At 39.8% G+C, this 18,157-nt stretch overlaps 1 protein-coding gene across 3 annotated transcripts in view; it reads right to left on the bottom strand.

Annotated features, from left to right (window-relative positions):
- Nucleotides 1-18,157, bottom strand: part of ADGRG7 (adhesion G protein-coupled receptor G7) — a 95,376-nt gene that overhangs the window by 55,660 nt on the left and 21,559 nt on the right. For all 3 annotated transcript variants that reach the window (XM_089331565.1, XM_089331566.1, XM_002716610.6), the window contains exons 2-6: nucleotides 13,765-13,878; nucleotides 10,899-11,003; nucleotides 7,020-7,132; nucleotides 5,578-5,727; nucleotides 2,680-2,780 (exon numbers count right to left, since the gene is read on the bottom strand). In XM_089331565.1, the coding sequence (XP_089187691.1) occupies nucleotides 2,680-2,780; nucleotides 5,578-5,727; nucleotides 7,020-7,132; nucleotides 10,899-11,003; nucleotides 13,765-13,878 (583 nt within the window). The remainder of the gene's footprint in view (nucleotides 1-2,679; nucleotides 2,781-5,577; nucleotides 5,728-7,019; nucleotides 7,133-10,898; nucleotides 11,004-13,764; nucleotides 13,879-18,157) is intronic.

The raw sequence follows: 18,157 nt of genomic DNA, 5'->3' as shown, positions 1-18,157 counted from the left end.
TGAAATGGACAGTATGAGAAAAGGTGACTTGATCAGCCCTTGCCCTGACTGTTGATGAACAACTTAATACTTTATCCCTTTTAGTATTTTTGTGGTTATTTACTTAATACTATTGGTTGAATTCTGTAATTAATACACGGTTATTCTTAAGGGTTGAAACTTAACTGAAAAGTGATCGCTATTAAATATAAGAGTGGGAATAAGAGAGGGAGGAGATGTACAATTTGGGACATGCTCAAGCTGACTTGCCCCAAACGGTAGAGTTAGAAACATACCAGGGAATTCCAATTCAATCCCATCAAGGTGGCATGTACCAATGCCTTCTCATTAGTCCAAGTGATCAATTTCAGTTCACAATTGATCATAATGATAGGACTAATAGTCAAAGGGATCACACAAACAAGACTAGTGTCTGATAATACTAACTGATAGAATAAAAAAAAGGGAGAGAACGATCCAACATGGGAAGCAGGATACACATAGAATGGTGGATTGCCTAAACAGCACTCTGGCCTCAGAATCAGCCCTTAAGGCATGCTGTTCTGGCTGAAAAGCCCATGAGAGTATTTCAGGCATGGAAAGCCAAAACACTCTGGCAAAAGAAAAAAAAATGACCTAAATGAAAGATCTCTACTAGTAAGATCCCAGTGGAAAGAACAGGTCATCAAAGAAGGAGGTACCTTTCTCTGAAGGGAAGAGAGAACTTCCACTTTGACTATGGCCTTGTCTAAATAAGATCAGAATTGATGAACGCAAAAGGCTTCCATAGCCTTGGCAACTCATGACAAGAGCCTCGGGTGATTACTGATGCCATAAACAAGAGTGTCAATTGTTAAGTCAACAACAGGAGTCACTGTGCACCTACTCCCCATGTAGGATCTCTGTCCTTAATGTGCTGTACCTTGTGATTTAATGCTATAACTAGTACTCAAACAGTGTTTTACACTTTGTATTTCTGTGTGGGTGGAAACTGTTGAAATCTTTACTTAATATATACTCAATTGATCTTCTGTATATAAAGAGAATTGAAAATGAATCTTGATGTGAATGGAAGGGGAGAGGGAGCGGGAAATGGGAGGGTTGGGGGTGGGAGGGAAGTTATCGGTGTGGGGGGGGGAGCCATTGTAATCCATAAGCTGTACTTTGGAAATTTATATTCATTAAAAAAAGTTTAAAAAAGTTAATTAAAATATATTTTAGTAAAAGAAAAAGAACATGAGAGAGAAGGGGAAGAGTGGTGGGGGTGGGAGTTGTAGGGCAGGTAAATGGGAATAATCACTATGTCCCTAAAGTTGTACTTATGAACTTTGTTTCCTTAAATAAAGTTTACGGGATCACTTTAAGTTTGTATTCCTTAAATAAAGGTGTTCTGGGGAAGGGAGGAAGGGAAGTAGGGAGGGAGAAAGGAAGGAGCTAGAGAAAGAAAGAAAAAAAGAAGGAAAGCGAGAGAAAGAAAAATATAAAGAAAGAAAGAGAGACAGATAGAAGGGAAGGGAAGGGAAGGGAAGGGAAGGGAAGGGAAGGGAAGGGAAGGGAAGGGAAGGGAAGGGAAGGGAAGGGAAGGGAAGGGAAGGGAAGGGAAGGGAAAGGGAGGGGAGGAAGAGGGGAGGGGGGGAGGGGAGGGGGAGGGGAGGGGAAGGAAGGGAAGGGAAAAAGAATACATCAGATGTTTTCACGCAAGGATTTTCAGTTAGTGTAGCAGGAAATAATGGGTCATGCAAACAATTCTGCACAAGAATGTTGCTTATTAGGGATGTTAAAAGACTTGAAGGGATGTAAATGTACATCAGAATAAAAAATTGGTTAAGTAAACATTCTCTCATATTACAATCTAAAATTATTCTGTAGATTAATAGGCATTTATATAAAAAGACATTTTAAAGTTTTAAGTGGCAAAAGCAAGTTACAAAGCATTAAGATGCATAACTACAAGCATATTCACAGACACAAAAACTCTGTAATATATGCCAACATGTAAAGTAGGAAAATTTTTAAAAATTTGCTCACTTATAAATTTTTTTAATTTTCTACAATGAGCATGCATATTCACTTAAACAGTAAAAGAGTTTTTTTTAAAAAACTGTATATAAAGTAAAAACACAGCAATTTTCAGTGAGGGTCCTCTGAATAAAGTAATCCAGAACATAGGAGTCAAGAAGAGAAAAATCCACTAGAGCTGAATTCTTTTTTTTCTTTTTTTTTTTTTTTTTTTTTTTTTTTTTGTAATATAGCCTTGTGAAAGCTAAAGAGAGCTTAATCAAAATACATCAGGGTCCTGGAAAGAGAACTGGGGCATGATTTGGGGGTTGGCACTGTGTCCTGCACGTTAGTTTCTCCACGTAGCTCTGGGCCTCGATAAAGCAGTTGGAAGAGCTCCTTCTGTGCTTGGAGCTGCCCCTTTGCCATGCCGAGATAAGGTTAGGAAAGCAAGTTATAACCTAGATCATCCAAGTTTCTCTCTAGCTCCAAGGCTGTGACCACCTCAGGAACCAAGAGGTGGCATAAACCATCCCATCTGGTTACAAAATGAGGTGGTGAGCCCAGGCTGCTGTCTGCATTCCAGGGGAATCAGCCAGTTACTTCAATCCAAGAGAGAAATGATGACACCTCTGCTAATGCTCTAACCTAGAATTATTGGCACTTGGAAGGCTTGTCTTTCCAAATTGAAATTGTGCTTACGTTGCAAAGGAATCATCATTATCAGCAGCAGCAGCTCTTTGAAAAACATCTTCACTGGCATCTAGAATTTGACTCACTGTTGTCACTGCAACTCTTTTTGCCTGCAAAGGGGAAGCACCAATTGTTATAGAAAACACATACATGTTACCACCACCATCATCATGGTTTCTTATAGTAGAAAGTGGCACCACTGGTATGATAATCTAGAGGCAAGCATTTTTCAAAAACAAAGGTTTATTGTTTCATTTACATAACTTGGCAGAGGGGACCAGCACTGTGGCACAGTGGGTTAAGCTGCCACTTGCAACACAAGTCCCCAACTGCTCAGTTCCCAATCCAGTTCCCTGCTTATGCACCTAAGAAAGAAGCAGATGGTCCAAGTACTTGGATCCTGGCTACTCACTTCGGAGTCCCAAATGATGTCCCTGGCTCCTGCTTTCAGCCTGGCCCAGCCCCAGCTGTTGCAGCCATCTGGGGAATGAACCATTGGATAGATGATCTCTTTCTCTCTCTGTGTCCCATCCCCCGCCCCATCATTCTGCTTTTCAAATAAATTAATTAAATAAATCTTTTTAAAAAGAGAGATGGCAGAGAGGATCAAGACAAGGCAAATGAGTAAACGGAGCAATGAATTAGGTTTAGGTCTCTGAATTTGAACTCACAGTAAGATCTTTCACAGAACACTCACCTGACTTCTAAGAACACAAAAGCAAATACTTGGCTAGAAATACTAAAATAAAGTAAGAACAGTACAGAGCTCTGATTGTTAAAGCCTTATAGCCTACAATACTTTGCAAATCTTAGAAATTACCCTTGGTATTACTATTGTTTTAATACTTGATAACAAGTAGACTTGGTAAAATATTTCTAGTTTTCTTAAAATCAAAAGCCCAGGAGTATGCTAGAATCATGATCTCATGGCTTTTGATTACTACTTAATAGCCCTAGTGCAGATATTGGTGCACTTCGGTCTTTCCTGGCTAAGCTTCCCATAAATTCTACAGTTGTTAGTTAATACTTTTCTCTCTTAATTTCATCTTTATTAATTTTTTATTTAAATCTCACCTATATTCCAAAGGATCTCTGGTAACATAAAATACTTTTTTTTTTTTTTTGGAAATAAGAAATTTAAAGGGAACAAAAGGAAGGAGTAATTGTTTCCATACCATACTCCTGCTCAGCTTGTAGATACTGGATGAGTAGCTTATGGCTCTTAAGCCGTACCCAAGCTACAGCATTGGGAAATGGTGAGTATATTTCTTGATTTCATACACTAGAGTTTAACAGGTTATGATGTCATAAATTTAAATTATGCTAAAAGTTTTCAGAAAGGCAGGACAAAAATGAAAATACAGTGTAATTCAAAAAGTTGATAGAGAAGTAGGCATTTGGTATAGCTGTTAAAATGCCAGTTAGGATGCTGATATCCTATATCAGAATGCTTGGGTTAGATTCCTGGTTCCACTTCTAATCCAGGTTCTTGCTAATTTTTACCCTGCGAGACAGCAGATGATAGCTCAAGTAGTTGGGTCCCTGACATCCACATGGCTACCTAGATTGAGTTCCTAGTTCCTTACTGTTGTGGGCATTTGAGGAATGAGCCAGGAGCTCTGTCTGTCTCGCTCTCTGGTGCCTCACCACTCCACCATGCCACTCACTCTCTCCCAGCTTCATGAATAATTCTTTAAGTTCATGGAAAAGATGAAGTTTAAGATGTTTATTTTGGTGCAAAAAGATTTTCAAATCTATACAGTTTGTATGACATGCATTTCCTTAACCTTTTTTTTAAAAAAGATTTATTTATTTATTTGAAAGGCAGAGTGACAGGAGATAGATACCAGTTGATTTACTTCCCAACTGGTCACAACAGCCAGGCTTGGGCCAGGCTGAAGCCAGAAGCCAGGAATTGTATTCCTGATCTCCTTTGTGGATGGCAGAGAGCAGGATCAAAAGCAGAGCAGCCAGTACTCAAATTGCCACTTCTAATTAGGATGCTGGTATCATAAGTAGCAGTCTAATTCACTGCCCCCACAATTACCAGTGCCTTCCGTGAATGTTTTGAAGACTCCTGGTAAGCATGGATTTGAAAAAATTTTATAAGAAAATAAAATTAGCCAAACTTCAGTTTATTTATATGCAGTTGTTTGCAAAGTATTTAGACATAGTTATATAAAGCTTTTGAAATAGCGCCCTCATATAATTAGCAGAAAGGGATTGTAGTTTAAAATAGTGTATTCTAGGGGGGATGGCACTGTGGCATACTGGATAAAGCCACTACCTGCAGTGCCAGCATCCCATATGGGCATTGGTTCAAGTTCCTGCTACTCCACTTCCCATCCAGCTCTCTGCTATGGCCTGGGAAAGCATTAGAAGATGGCCAAAGTCCCTGGGCTCCTGTAACACATGAGAGACCTGGAAGAAGCTCCTGGCTCCTGGCTTTGGACTCTATCTCTATCTCTATCTCTCTATCTCTCTATCTCTCTATCTCTTTCTATCTCTCTGCCTTCTGTAACTCTACCTTTCAAATAAATAAATAAATCTTTAAAAAAAATAGTATGTTCTAGAGTCCGTTCTTTGGAACTCAGTTTTCGTGCAATAGAACAGGGATAATGGGGTGAAATACAGTAGGTAAAAGATTTAATAAAGTGAAATAGAATGGTTAATCCCAAAATTTTCTGGAAGATTTAGCATGATAATGATCATTGTGAAGATTCTCCAAATGGAATATTTAAATAATGAGCCTTTTTCTAACTTCTTTGAGCATCTCTCAGAAAGACTATGTGGCAAATCGTGTTTAAGCAGCCTAAACCATGCCCAAACCATGCCATGGGATGAGTGGAATTGGAGATTTTTTTTCTCCCTTCTCCCTCCCTTTTTTTGAAATCTTCTGAGTTTTACCTCAGGTGCAGCATTTCTGGATGCATTGAAGATCTGTCCAACCACTTCAGTAGCAGAAGTAATGTTGTCAGCAGTCAATATGCTGGCATCAGATGTTAAAATCTGGGTGTGGTTAGAAATACTCTCAGATTCTGTTGGGATATCATCTATCTGTTTAAAAAAATCACACAAACACAACACATCAGCTTAGCTTTATATAACTACGTCTAAATACTTTGCAAACAACTGCATATAAATAAACTGAAGTTTGACTAAACCTCAATCTCCTCAACAACAAATCTATCCATTTTTGCATGTTTGTCTCTTTTCTTGTATAAGGGATGAAACACATGCAGGCCAGTGATTTTCCCAGCCTTGACAATCTGTCAGGATGGGTGCACTAGAATGGTCTTCCTTAGCTAGATCAGAGTCACTAAATGGATAGCCATGGACCAATGTTGGCTCATTATTTGATAGAAAATTCACAGGAAAATAAGCCCAGAAACTGATAGTTAGTGGCCAGAAATGTATATAGCAGTTTTATGCTGTTGAACCTAAGCTTTTAAATAAGTTTGCATCTTATATATCTTCTTAATTCATTTTTCTGGTTCATTTGATTTTTTTAACAAAATTACTGGTCTGCAATGGGTTGGAATTTTTCTGAACTGACTTTTCAGCACAGAAACTTTAGAAGAACTGGCCAAGACAACCTCTTTGGGAACTGATTGGTCCCAGGGTTCTGAGTTTTGCATCTAAAATACACTAGTCCATTTTGTTATTAGTGCAGCCAGATGTCAATGAGTGGTTGTGGAGTGCTTCGTTTTTCACTAGATGGCAGCACATTTCAAAAATGAGAACACTGTCACAGGCTACTCACACAGGGAAGTCAAAGAAATACGGAATCAGAAAACAACTATCTCTTGCATTCCATTGCCAGGGCCCTGCGCTGTGCTAGGCACTTGGCTGGATGTCTCACAGTTGTGATCACAGATAATCCACAAAGCAACATTGTGAGCTGAGGGTCTTCATCCCCATAAAAAGGCTCAGAGGGGTTAAGGGCCTCACTCAAGTCCACCCGGCTTGTAAATAGCAGAGCTGAGAGTCAGGCACTGGCTGATCAGATTCCAGAATCCATAGCCTTTCCTCCAGTGTGTGGGGTTAGCACATTCTGTGATTGGCAACCCAACTCCCATCCCTACCCACTAATACCATTCACAATATGCTATAGACCATCATTTGCTGAAGCTTGCTGAACTGACATGTCTAGCTATCTTTTTTCACATTTTCATAAACAGATGTCAACTTTAAAGAAATAAGAATGGTTTTAGTGCTACTAGTTTTTATCATGTCTAATTTGAGAACATTAAAAGCATTGATCTGACTACTAGGTATCTGAAGAACAAGACTTCATACAGTCAGAATTTATACTACTAGTTGCTCTTCAGATGGGCTGCATGGCATACCTTCCCCTCCAAGGTTTCCAGATTTTCATCACAATTTCCTGTTTTCACATCTTGCAGTTCTATCTCTCCATACAGAGACAGACCACACAGTCGGATTGCCAGTGGACTGCCCGCTTTAATGAACAGAAGAAAAAAAAAAGACAATGTTTGCAAAGTTAATTCTAGCAAGTGCCTGCACCTATATCCATGCCCCAGCACCAAGTGAGTCTGCTGTTCCTCCCATCAAGAGATGGAGTCTGGGGATGAGCATTCAGCACAGTGGGTAAGATGCCACTTGGGATGCCTGGGTTCAAGTTCCAGCTCCTCTGCTTCCAATCCAGCTTCCTCTAAATGCACACCCTGGAAGGCAGTAAATGATGCTTCAACTACTTGGGTCCTTGCCACCTATGTGGGAGACCTGGATTGAGATTTAGAGTCCTGGATTTGGCCTGACCCAGGTCCTTCTGTTTGGGGTGTTTGGGGAGCTAACCAGTGGATAGAAGATCTCTCTCTGTCTCTCTGCCTTTCAAGTAAGAAGAAAATAGTAGATCGATCAATCGATTGATAGATCAATCCTCTCTGAATATATGCTGGCCTTGTGACTTGCTCTCACCAATAGAATGTGGTAGAAATACGTGTGTTCCAGACTCTAGACTTAAAGACACCTTGAAATTTCAGCCTTCACCCTCTTGGAGTGCTATCCTGAGACTCAGCAGGCAGCAGGTGTGACCTACTAGAGGATCAGAGGTCAACTGGAAAACTGGGGCATGCCAGCCAACTGCCTGCACCAGGTCTCAGGCAAGAGAGTGAGTCCAGTCTAGGTGCCCAGTCAGCTCACAGAGCTATGAGAATCTTTATTGTTTTAGCCCTATAAGTTTGGGCAGATACTACTTGTTAGCTGGGTTTTTTAATCTGCAGTTCAAAAAGACAGTTGACTATGTCCTTCCTTAGATTTCTGCGAGGAAGATTTACATCCAATAATTAGAGACAAATGGCTTTTAACGAAATGATGAGAGAATATTGGGCAGAGACCGGAAGCAAATATAAATTTTCTTACTAGATATGGACTTATATGTGTGTCTTTCCTTTTTTACACCAATCTGGTTAACATCTGAAAGGTGAAAATTTCTATTGTATTGTAACACTTTCTAGATATTTGGCTGACTCTCCACAAATGCTTGTTGGATCTTGACTTTATTTCATAGGATTATCACCTGAACCTCCCTACCTCACACCACTCCTTAGCTAACACTAAGTAGATCCTACAGAAAAAAATCATCACTAGAAGGGCAGCTGATCAGAAGCTGAATTTTCTTCAGGACTGCCTTTGGGTAGTTCCTTCTTGGACAACAACTAGAAACATGGAAATTAGAGATTTGTTCAACAATACTCAATGTGGAAAATTGGAGTCACTATTTTTAGTGGATGTTTAAAAATGTTTATTTATTTGAAAGGCAGTGAGAGACAGAGATATTCCATCTACTAGGTCACTCCTCAAAATGCCTGTAATAGCAGAAGCTGGAGCAGGCTGGAGCAGGCTGAAGCCAGGAGCCAGGAGCTCATTTGAGTCTCCCAAATGGGTGGCAGGGAATCAAGTACTTGAACCATCAAGGAATGCATTAGCAGGAAGCTGGGTCAGAAACAGAGGTGGGACTTAACCCAGATATTCTGACATGGGAAGCAGGAACTCCAAATGGAGACTCAACCCACAATACTGCAAAGCTTGCCCCTGCAGTCACTCTTAATTTATATGAAAGCTGCATCTCTATTCCACAATAAAATGAACACTTTTTATATGTATAATGGGTATATAGGATGTAAGTAATATTATTTATATATAGTATAAATAACATTATTTATGTATAATATAAATAACTTTTCATTCATTTCTATACAATAACATTTATATTTATTTACATATAAATAACTTTTTAAAAAGATCTATTTTATTTATTTGAAAGGCAGAGTTACAGAGAGAGGTAGAGACAGAGAAAGAGGTCTTCTATCCACTGGTTGTTCACTCCCCAGATGGCTGCAATGGCCAGAGGTGTGCTGATCTGAAGCCAGGAGCCAGGAGCTTCTTCCAGGTCTCCCACATGGGTGCAGGGGCCCAAGGACTTGGACTATCTTCTACTGCTTTCTCAGGCCATAGCAGAGAGCGGGATAGGAAGAGGAGCAGCCAGGACTAGAACTGGCACCCATATGGGATGCTGGCGCTTCAGACCAGGGCTTTAACCCACTGTGCCACAGCGCCAGCCCCTACATATAAATAACTTTTAAGGAGCCAAAAGCATTTTCATGATATTGCCTACAAATATGCACATCCTTAACTCCAAAATAACTGAAAAGCTTTCGGATCATTTGTTATATAAAATTAAGTAATTAAAAGTAACTCAATATAAAACTAAAAGCAAATTTTCCAACAGTTGAAATCTGTACCTTTAAAATTATATTATGAACTTAGTCTAAAACTCAAAGATAAATAAACATTTTTATAACAATTTTCAATAAAAAATAAATTACCAAATGAAAGATAGTGATCTTCTGATACCAAAATGTATAATATATGTCAAACAAATATGATGACTCTTCCTTGGTATATCACTGACACTTTTTCTATTTCTAATTCAGTAGCAAACTGTTTTCTAATTTATATCTGTTTGATAAAGGATTATGAAATACTTGAGATACACAAACATAAAATAAAGACAACTGGTATTTTTGTTATATATGGGGTGTGTGTGTGTGTATATATATGTATATGTGTGTATATATATATATATATATATATATATAGTAAGCACCAACTTAGTTGAACTCCCCTTAACTTCTGAGATCTTAATAAGAAGTTGGAAGGGCCTGCATAAAGAGAAGGATCATGAATACTTGAGTAAGCACAATCAATGTGGGCAAGTGCAATCTGGATTCTGCAAATGGAATGCAGAGCTACATCATCTTTATAATTAAAGTAAAGCATATAGAAAAGAACAATTCACATAATTTGTTCAGTGTTTTATAGAGTCCCTAGCATATACAAAAATAAATCTCTAAATGAAATATGAAATTTTTTCTAGCATCATTACTGACAAAAGTTAAACAATTTTGCAAATTATCTAGAATTGAGGATATTATTGAAGTATCTAGTTCTGTAGGAAATGGAAGATTAGCTACAGGAAGGAATGTGAACCAGGAAAACTGGACAGAGGAAAGTCAGAACAAACAAGACACAGGTAAAACATTTAGGAAAAAATATGTGCCTTAATAAGCTATAAATAACAGGAAAGGGATCGATGTGTTGCAAAAAGCTACTACCCAATGTGAAGATACTACCCAATGTGGTACTGATAAGATAAGTCATCAAAATCCTGGATAGTTTCAGGAAAAATATTAGAAATAGAAATATCATTTGCTCTTGTACTCTCGGAATGCCTCCATGAAGCAAGACTGCTATATGTTCAGGAAACTATAGGAAGCTAAAGAATGTTCTAAAATGGATCATGAAAATGACCAAGGAAATGAAAGACTACACCTATGGACAGATTTAAATGTGCATCTTTATCTGGTAGAATGTGAGTCTCTAGTCTAGACCTGTTTCATAAATCAAGACAAATTGTATAACTAAAATGCTAAGCTGATTGAACTCTAAGCAATAAGAGTAAATTGGAAAAATAAACCAATTAAGTACGTATTAAGAGGAATTTGTAAACAATGGTTCTGTATTAAGGTATCTAGGAAAATTAGGATTATGTGAAATACCACCATAAACTTTGAGTGTTGGCATCATAAAGGTTTCCTTGATGCCTCTTCCAGGGACCTTGCCCTAGTTGGAGGGATGATAGGTATAGCTCAGCACAGCTATTCTCAATCCTAAACAGAGGAGATGTTCAGAAAAATACATACCATTGGGAGTGTTCTTGTCACATGTTTGCAAGGAAGGTCCATATCTGCCTACAGGAATTCTGGCAAAAGTATAACTCATATACGTACTATTTTCACAGAAATTAGCTGTAATGGAAAGAAAAATATATTTTTTCATTATAAACTATATTTTTTAGTTTGAAAACACATATAAATCAAAATTCAGAACCTATGCAGTGTATAGGCTTTTTTAAAGAAAAGTATCTATTTATTTGAAAGGCAGAGCTACAGAGGCAGAGAGAGGGAGGGAGGGAAGGAGAGGAAGAGAGAGAGAGAGGTTTGCCACCCACCAGTTCACTCCTAAATAGCCACAACAGCCAGAGTTGGGCTGATCCAAAGCCAGAAGCCTCCTTTGGATCTCCCACATGGGTACAGGAGCCCAAGAATGCAGGCCATCCTCCCCTGCCTTCCCAGGCCACAGCAGAGAGCTGGATCAGAAGTGGAGCTGCCAGGAGCTGAACCAGCACCCACATGGGATGCCAGCACTGCAGGTGGCAGCCTTACAACCACAGCACAGCGCCAGCCCCAGTGTATAGGCTGCTAGAACCCCCGGCCTGCCAGGAATTTCCATACTTCCCAATTGATTTATGTTACTCCCATTAGAATAACTAGTATAATGGATAACAAGTTCCAATAAAAACACGCACAATTTATACTTGGGTAAAGGTGGGATATGAACATTTACATACTAGCAAGAATAGCATATCAGATTATGTGGAATCTTGGGAATCAAAAATATAGAGCCTACAGTAATTAAAAGCAACATGAGGATGCAGATCAAAGCAAAAAGGCCAAAGTTGTGGGTGTACAGGCTGGTGGAAGTATAGGAAATGATAGGAGTGAGTTTCAAGGCTGGCGCCGTGGCTCACTAGGCTAATCCTCCGCCTAGCGGCACCGGCACACCAGGTTCTAGTCCCAGTCGGGGTGCCGGATTCTGTCCCGGGTGCCCCTCTTCCAGGCCAGCTCTCTGCTGTGGCCAGGGAGTGCAGTGGAGGATGGCCCAGGTGCTTGGGCCCTGCACCCCATGGGAGACCAGGATAAGCACCTGGCTCCTGGCTCCTGCCATCGGATCAGCGCAGTGCGCCGGCCGCGGCGGCCATTGGAGGGTGAACCAACGGCAAAGGAAGACCTTTCTCTCTGTCTCTCTCTCTCACTGTCCACTCTGCCTGTCAAAAAAATTAAAAAAAAAAAAAGGAGTGAGTTTCAGCCACTAAGTTGATCTTCTGTATATTAAGATAATTAAAAATGAAACTTAATGAAGAATGGGATGGGAGAGGGAGTAAGAGATGGGATGGTTTGGGGGTGGAAGGTAGTTATGGCGGGTGGGGGGACTGCTATAATCCAAAAGTTGTAATTTTGAAATTTATATTTATTAAATAAAAGTTTTAAAAAAAAGAAAAGAAACAGCCATGGGGCCGGCACCATGGTGCAGTAGGTTAATCCTTTGTCTGCGGCACTGGCAGACAGTTCATGTCCCACCTGCTCCTCTTCCAATCCAGCTACTTGCCATGGCCCAGGAAAGCAGCAGAAGATGGCCCAAATCCTTGGGCCCTTGAACCCAGGTGGGAGAACTGGAGGAAGCTCCTGGCTCCTAGCTTTAGATCAGCACACCTCCAGCCATTGTGGCCAATTGGGGAATGAACCAGCAGATGGAAGACCTCTCTCTCTCTCTCTCTCTCTCTCTTTCTCTCTCTCTCTCTCTCTCTGACTCTCCTTCTCTCTCTGTAACTCTGACTTTCAGATAAATAAATAAACCTTTAAAAAAAAACATACAGACTGGCTGAGTGGATTAAAAAACAAGACCCATCTATCTGCTGCCTATAGAAACACATCTCACCAACAAAGATGCACACAGACTGAAAGTGAAAGGATGGAAAAGGATATTCCATACCAACAGAAACCAAAAAAGAGCTGCTGTAGCCATCCTAATATCAGACAAAATAGACTTTAACACAAAACTTGTTAAAAGAGACAAAGAACAGCACTATGCAATGATTAAGGGGTCAATTCAATAGGAAGATACAACTACAATAAATGTAAATGCACCTAATTACTTGGTACCTGGCTATTTAAAAGAAATGTTAATGGATCTAAAGGGAGATATAGACTCCAATACAATAGTAATGGGGGACTTCAATACCTACTTTCAGCAATGGACAGATCAACCAGACAGATAATCAGCAAGGAAATAGTTAATTGACAAATGTACCTAATGGATATCTGCAGAACCTTTCAACCTACAGTTGCAGAATACACATTCTTCTCACCAGTGCATTTAGATCAGAGACAAGGCCATAAAGCAAGTCTCAGCAAATTCAAAAAAATCAAAATCATACTATGTATCTTCTTTGACCTCAATGGAATGAAACTGGAAATCAACAACTCAAGAATCTCTAGAACATATGCAAACATGGAAACGGAACAACATGCTCCTGAATGAACCATGGGTCATAGAAGAACTAAAAGAACTGTTGAGGAACAGGTTTTTTTTTTTCATTCTATTTGTTGACTTCTACTTAGCATAGAGTTAGTCTTCTGTATATAGTTAATTTAAAATAGATTTTAATAAAAAATAAGAATAGAAATAGGAAAGAGAGAGGAAGAGAGCAGGAGAGCTAGTGAGAAGACAGGTATGGTGGGAAGAATCACTATGTTCCTAAAGTTGTATTTCTGAAGTACATGAAGTTTGTACACCTTAAATAAAAGTTTTCTGGGGAAAAAAATGTTATCACCATTATGTCCAATACTTCTGTATTCATTAACTGAAGATTACAGAAGTTTTACTGCTCTTTTTATTAACAAAATCTTCACTTAAGTCTCACACCTAGTATTATCTGAAGTAACTTACCAATTGTACATCTCCATCCTTTCCACTCTTCTGTACAAAGACATCTGCCATTTTGCCAGGTTCCACCATTCTGGCAGAACTCTGTGGGGATGCTTGATGGAGGAGCAATTACTTCTAAAGAAACAATAAATAGCAGATTAATATATGACCTTGCTAATTAGGTTATCCTTTCAGGTTGGTAAGTATTTAGTTTCTATAGATAAAATTATTACTTTGAGTATCATTTCTGAGAAATATCTTTTTGTAATATCAATATCAATAAAAATATACAGTGAGAATCTACATGGTATATACTGTACTTAGTAGATGTTATGGATATTAGAAACACATATCTGAAAGTCACAACACCTTGTTCAAGGAAATTAGAATCCCCTGTGAAAGAGAAAATTATGTAGACAGATAATAGATGGATAAATGGACAGAAAAATCAACATGTGGATTTTTATGTACTATATGAACACAGAGGAGAGATGCCAAGGACAGAGATTACCCAGTTAGGGCTGACTTTCCAGAATAAGTGGCATTTGAACTGGATTTTAAGAATAATTCCAGATGATCCTGTGAGGGAAGCAGGACACACAGCAGACTCATAGAATGGCAAATGCCCAAAACAGCACTCCTGCCTCAGAATCAACCCTTGGGACATCGGATCTGACTAAAAGGTCCATGAGAGTCTCACAGGCATGGAAAGCCATGACACGGTGGCAAAACACAATCTAAATGAAGGATCCTGGTGAACAACACCCCAGCAGAAGGATCAGGCCATCAAGGAGAGAGGCGCCTTTCTCTGAAGGGAGGAAGGAACCTCCACTGTGATATGGCCTTGACTAAACAAATTCAGAGTCGGTGAATTCAAGGGGCTTCCATAGCCTAGACAGCTCATAGCAAGAGTCTCAGGTGATTGCTGACATCATAAATAAGAGTGCCAATTGTTAAATCAACAACGGGAGTCACTGGGTTCATGCTCCCCACGCAGGATCTCTGTCCTTAATGTGTTTCACTATGAAACTCAAAAACAACACTACTAGTCGAACAATACCCTATACCTGGTTCGGTTGTGTGAGTGCAACCTGTTGAAATCCCTGCTTAGTATAAACTAAGTTGATCTTCAGTATATGAAGGTAATTGAAAATGAAACTCGATGAAGGGCGGGATGGGAGAGGAAGTGGGTGAGGGGAGGGCCACGGGAGAGAGGGAGGTCGGGGTGGGGGGAAGCCACAACAATACAAAAGATGCATTTTATATTCTACTTAAAACTATTGGTTGGGCCGGCACCGCGGCTCACTAGGCTAATCCTCCGCCTTGCGGCGCCAGCACACCGGGTTCTAGTCCCGGTCGGGGCGCCAGATTCTGTCCCGGTTGCCCCTCTTCCAAGCCAGCTCTCTGCTTTGGCCAGAGAGTGCAATGGAGGATGGCCCAAGTCCTTGCACCCCATGGGAGACCAGGATAAGTACCTGGCTCCTGCCATCAGATCAGCGTGGTGCGCCGGCCACAGCACGCTGGCCGCGGTGGCCGTTGGAGGGTGAACCAACGGCAAAGGAAGACCTTTCTCTCTGTCTCTCTATCTCACTGTCCACTCTGCCTGTCAAAAAAAAAAAGATTAAAAAAAAAAAGAAAAAAAAACTATTGGTTGAACTCTGTTTGTGTTTCTGTGTGGGAGCAAAATGTGGAAATCTTAACATACGCTAAATTGATCTTCTGTATATAAAGATAATTGAAAATTAATCGTGGCCGGTGCTGTGGCTCACTAAGCTAATCCTCCGCCTTGCAGCGCCGGCACACCGGGTTCTAGTCCTGGTCGGGTGCCGGATTCTGTCCCGGTTGCTCCTCTTCCAGGCCAGCTCTCTGCTGTGGCCCGGGAGTGCAGTGGAGGATGGCCCAAGTGCTTGGGCCCTGCACCCCATGGGAGATCAGGAGAAGCACCTGGCTCCTGCCATCGGATCAGCGCAGTGCGCCGGCCGCGGCGGCCATTGGAGGATGAACCACCGGCAAAGGAAGACCTTTCTCTCTGTCTCTCTCTCACTGTCCACTCTGCCTGTAAAAAAAAAAAAAAAAAAAAAAAAAAAAAAAAGAAAGAAAATTAATCGTGATGTGAAGGGGAAGGGGAGAGGGGAGCGTTGTGGGTGGGAGGGAAGTTACGGCGGGGAGGAAGCTATTGTAATCCATAAGCTGTACTTTGGAAAGTTATGCTCATTAAATTAAAAAAAAATAAAAAAATAAATTCACTTGCTCGTCTTATGTCAAAAAAAAAAAGAAGAATTCCAGAAAGGCCAGATGAAAATGGGTCACCCAGGTATGCAAGATACTAAGTGCAAAAAATCACAAAAACATGGAAAGTTTTGATATACCCAAAGAACAGAGAATTATTTAATAAACAGCATTGGTTTTATATGAAGCAACCAAGAACATAGACTGTATTGTAAATGGCTTTACAGACCAAGCCAAGGAGATTTAATCTTGAAGAAACACAGAGGGGTCTTAAAACCAGGGGGTAGAATAACCAGAGATTTACTTAGGGAGACAGCTTAAGCATTGGTTAAGGGTAGGAGGCAAGGAAGATCAGTTAAATGAAGACACCAACTAAAGCTGTGGCCCTAAGGAACACAGGTGTCAATAGATTCAGGAAGCACACCTTAGGTAGGATTGCTAGGATCTGATGACTGATAGATTTGAGTCGAGGACTGTGATCTCTGAAGACAGAGTGAATGGAGCAAATTAACTGAATTTAACAGTAGAGGAGGCAGAGTTCTAGCTCCAATAATGATAGAACAGATTGTACCAGCACTGGGCAGCAAGGAAAAATAGAGAAACTGAAGACATTTTAAGTTTGTATATAGTCTTTCCACTAGAGGCACTACACAGTCTGTACTGCAAAAGTGACTGAGACTCAAGCAGAAAACCACAGAATATGGTGTGAGAGAAAACTTGGGATACCAGAGTGACTAGAAATTGAAAGGAGATATCCCAGCATGAAGACAGCCACACAGACAGGAGGCTCAAATTCTATATATAAATTACCTGCAAAACTGGAGAGAGAAAAGAGGTGTGAAAAAAATGAGTAGCACTTCAAGCACTTCAAGACCTATGCAATGGCAGTCCCAGAAGGTAAAGAATAGAGCAGATCAAATATATGAAGAATTAATGGTCAAAATGCTTCCAATTTGGTTAAGACCTTTAGCTTGTATATTCAAAAGCCTCAGCAAATCACAAGCAAAATAAATACAAGGAAAACCACATCTACATACATTGTGGTCAACCTGCTGAAATTCAAGGATAAGAAAATTCTGAAAGCAACCATGTACCAACTCATAGAGTTTCACTGGTGAGTTAGGAAATAAATGATCTCAATATCATGCAAATTCTTTCAGAAAGTAGAGAAAGGGAGAGACCTCCGAAATCATTTCGTAACACCAGGGTAAACCTAATATCAAAATCTGACTGAGACATTATAAGAAAAATATTCACCAATAAACCTCATTTACAGAGATGCAAAAATCCTTTTAAATTGTATCAAATGAAATCCAAAAATATATAAAACTGGCAATATATCATGACAAAGTAAGATTTATTCCAGGAATGCAAGGTTCATTTAACAATACAAAATTCATTTAATTCATCACAGGACAGAATAAATGAATGTGGGGGCAAAAAGCATTGACTATTTTTTCAGAACTCTGCAAACAAATAATAAAAGGGAACTTCCTCAAGCTGACAAAAATAATCTATGAGGAACTACCACTAAGATGCTGATTGGTATATACTGAATGTTCCTCCTTGCAAATTTGACAGTAAAAGAATTCAATATAATTGCTCCAACTACTCCCATTCAACTGAAAACACTAGGCAGTGAAATGAGAGGAAAAAATAATAAAAGGGGGGCAGCATTATGGTACTAAGCCTCCTCCTGCTTGCGACACTGGCATTTCACATCAGAGTGCTTGTTCAAGTGCTAGCTGCTCTGCTTCCAATCCAGCTTCCTGCTAATGGGCCTGGGAAGGCAGCAGAAATGTCCCAAGTATTTGGGCCCTGTAACCCACACGGGAAACACAGATGGAGTTCCAGGCTCCTGGCTTCTACCTGGCCTAGCCCCAGCCATTGAGGCCATTTAAAGAGAGAACCAGTGACTAGAAGATTCTCTCTCTTTCACTTTCTCTCCCCCACTCCTTGTCTCTCTGTCACTCTGCCTTTCAAATAAATAAATCTAAAAAATAAAGAATCATAAAATTAAGAAAGGGATAAAAAGAACTTCTTCTGTTTCAGATGATGGCATTAAATATATTGGAAGTATTGACGTGTCACATAAAAGCTAGTACAATTAGAAAATGAATTTAGCAAGTTTGCTTTATGTAAAACTCAACTTATTTTCACACATAAGCAGACAAAAAAATTGAGA

Source organism: Oryctolagus cuniculus, chromosome 4 (genome assembly GCF_051225735.1).
Source record: "Oryctolagus cuniculus isolate XC-2025 breed Fujian yellow rabbit chromosome 4, ASM5122573v1, whole genome shotgun sequence".
Taxonomy (NCBI): Eukaryota; Metazoa; Chordata; class Mammalia; order Lagomorpha; family Leporidae; genus Oryctolagus; species Oryctolagus cuniculus.
Note: the sequence above shows the minus strand (reverse complement) of the source record. Positions and strands in the feature narration are given on the sequence as shown.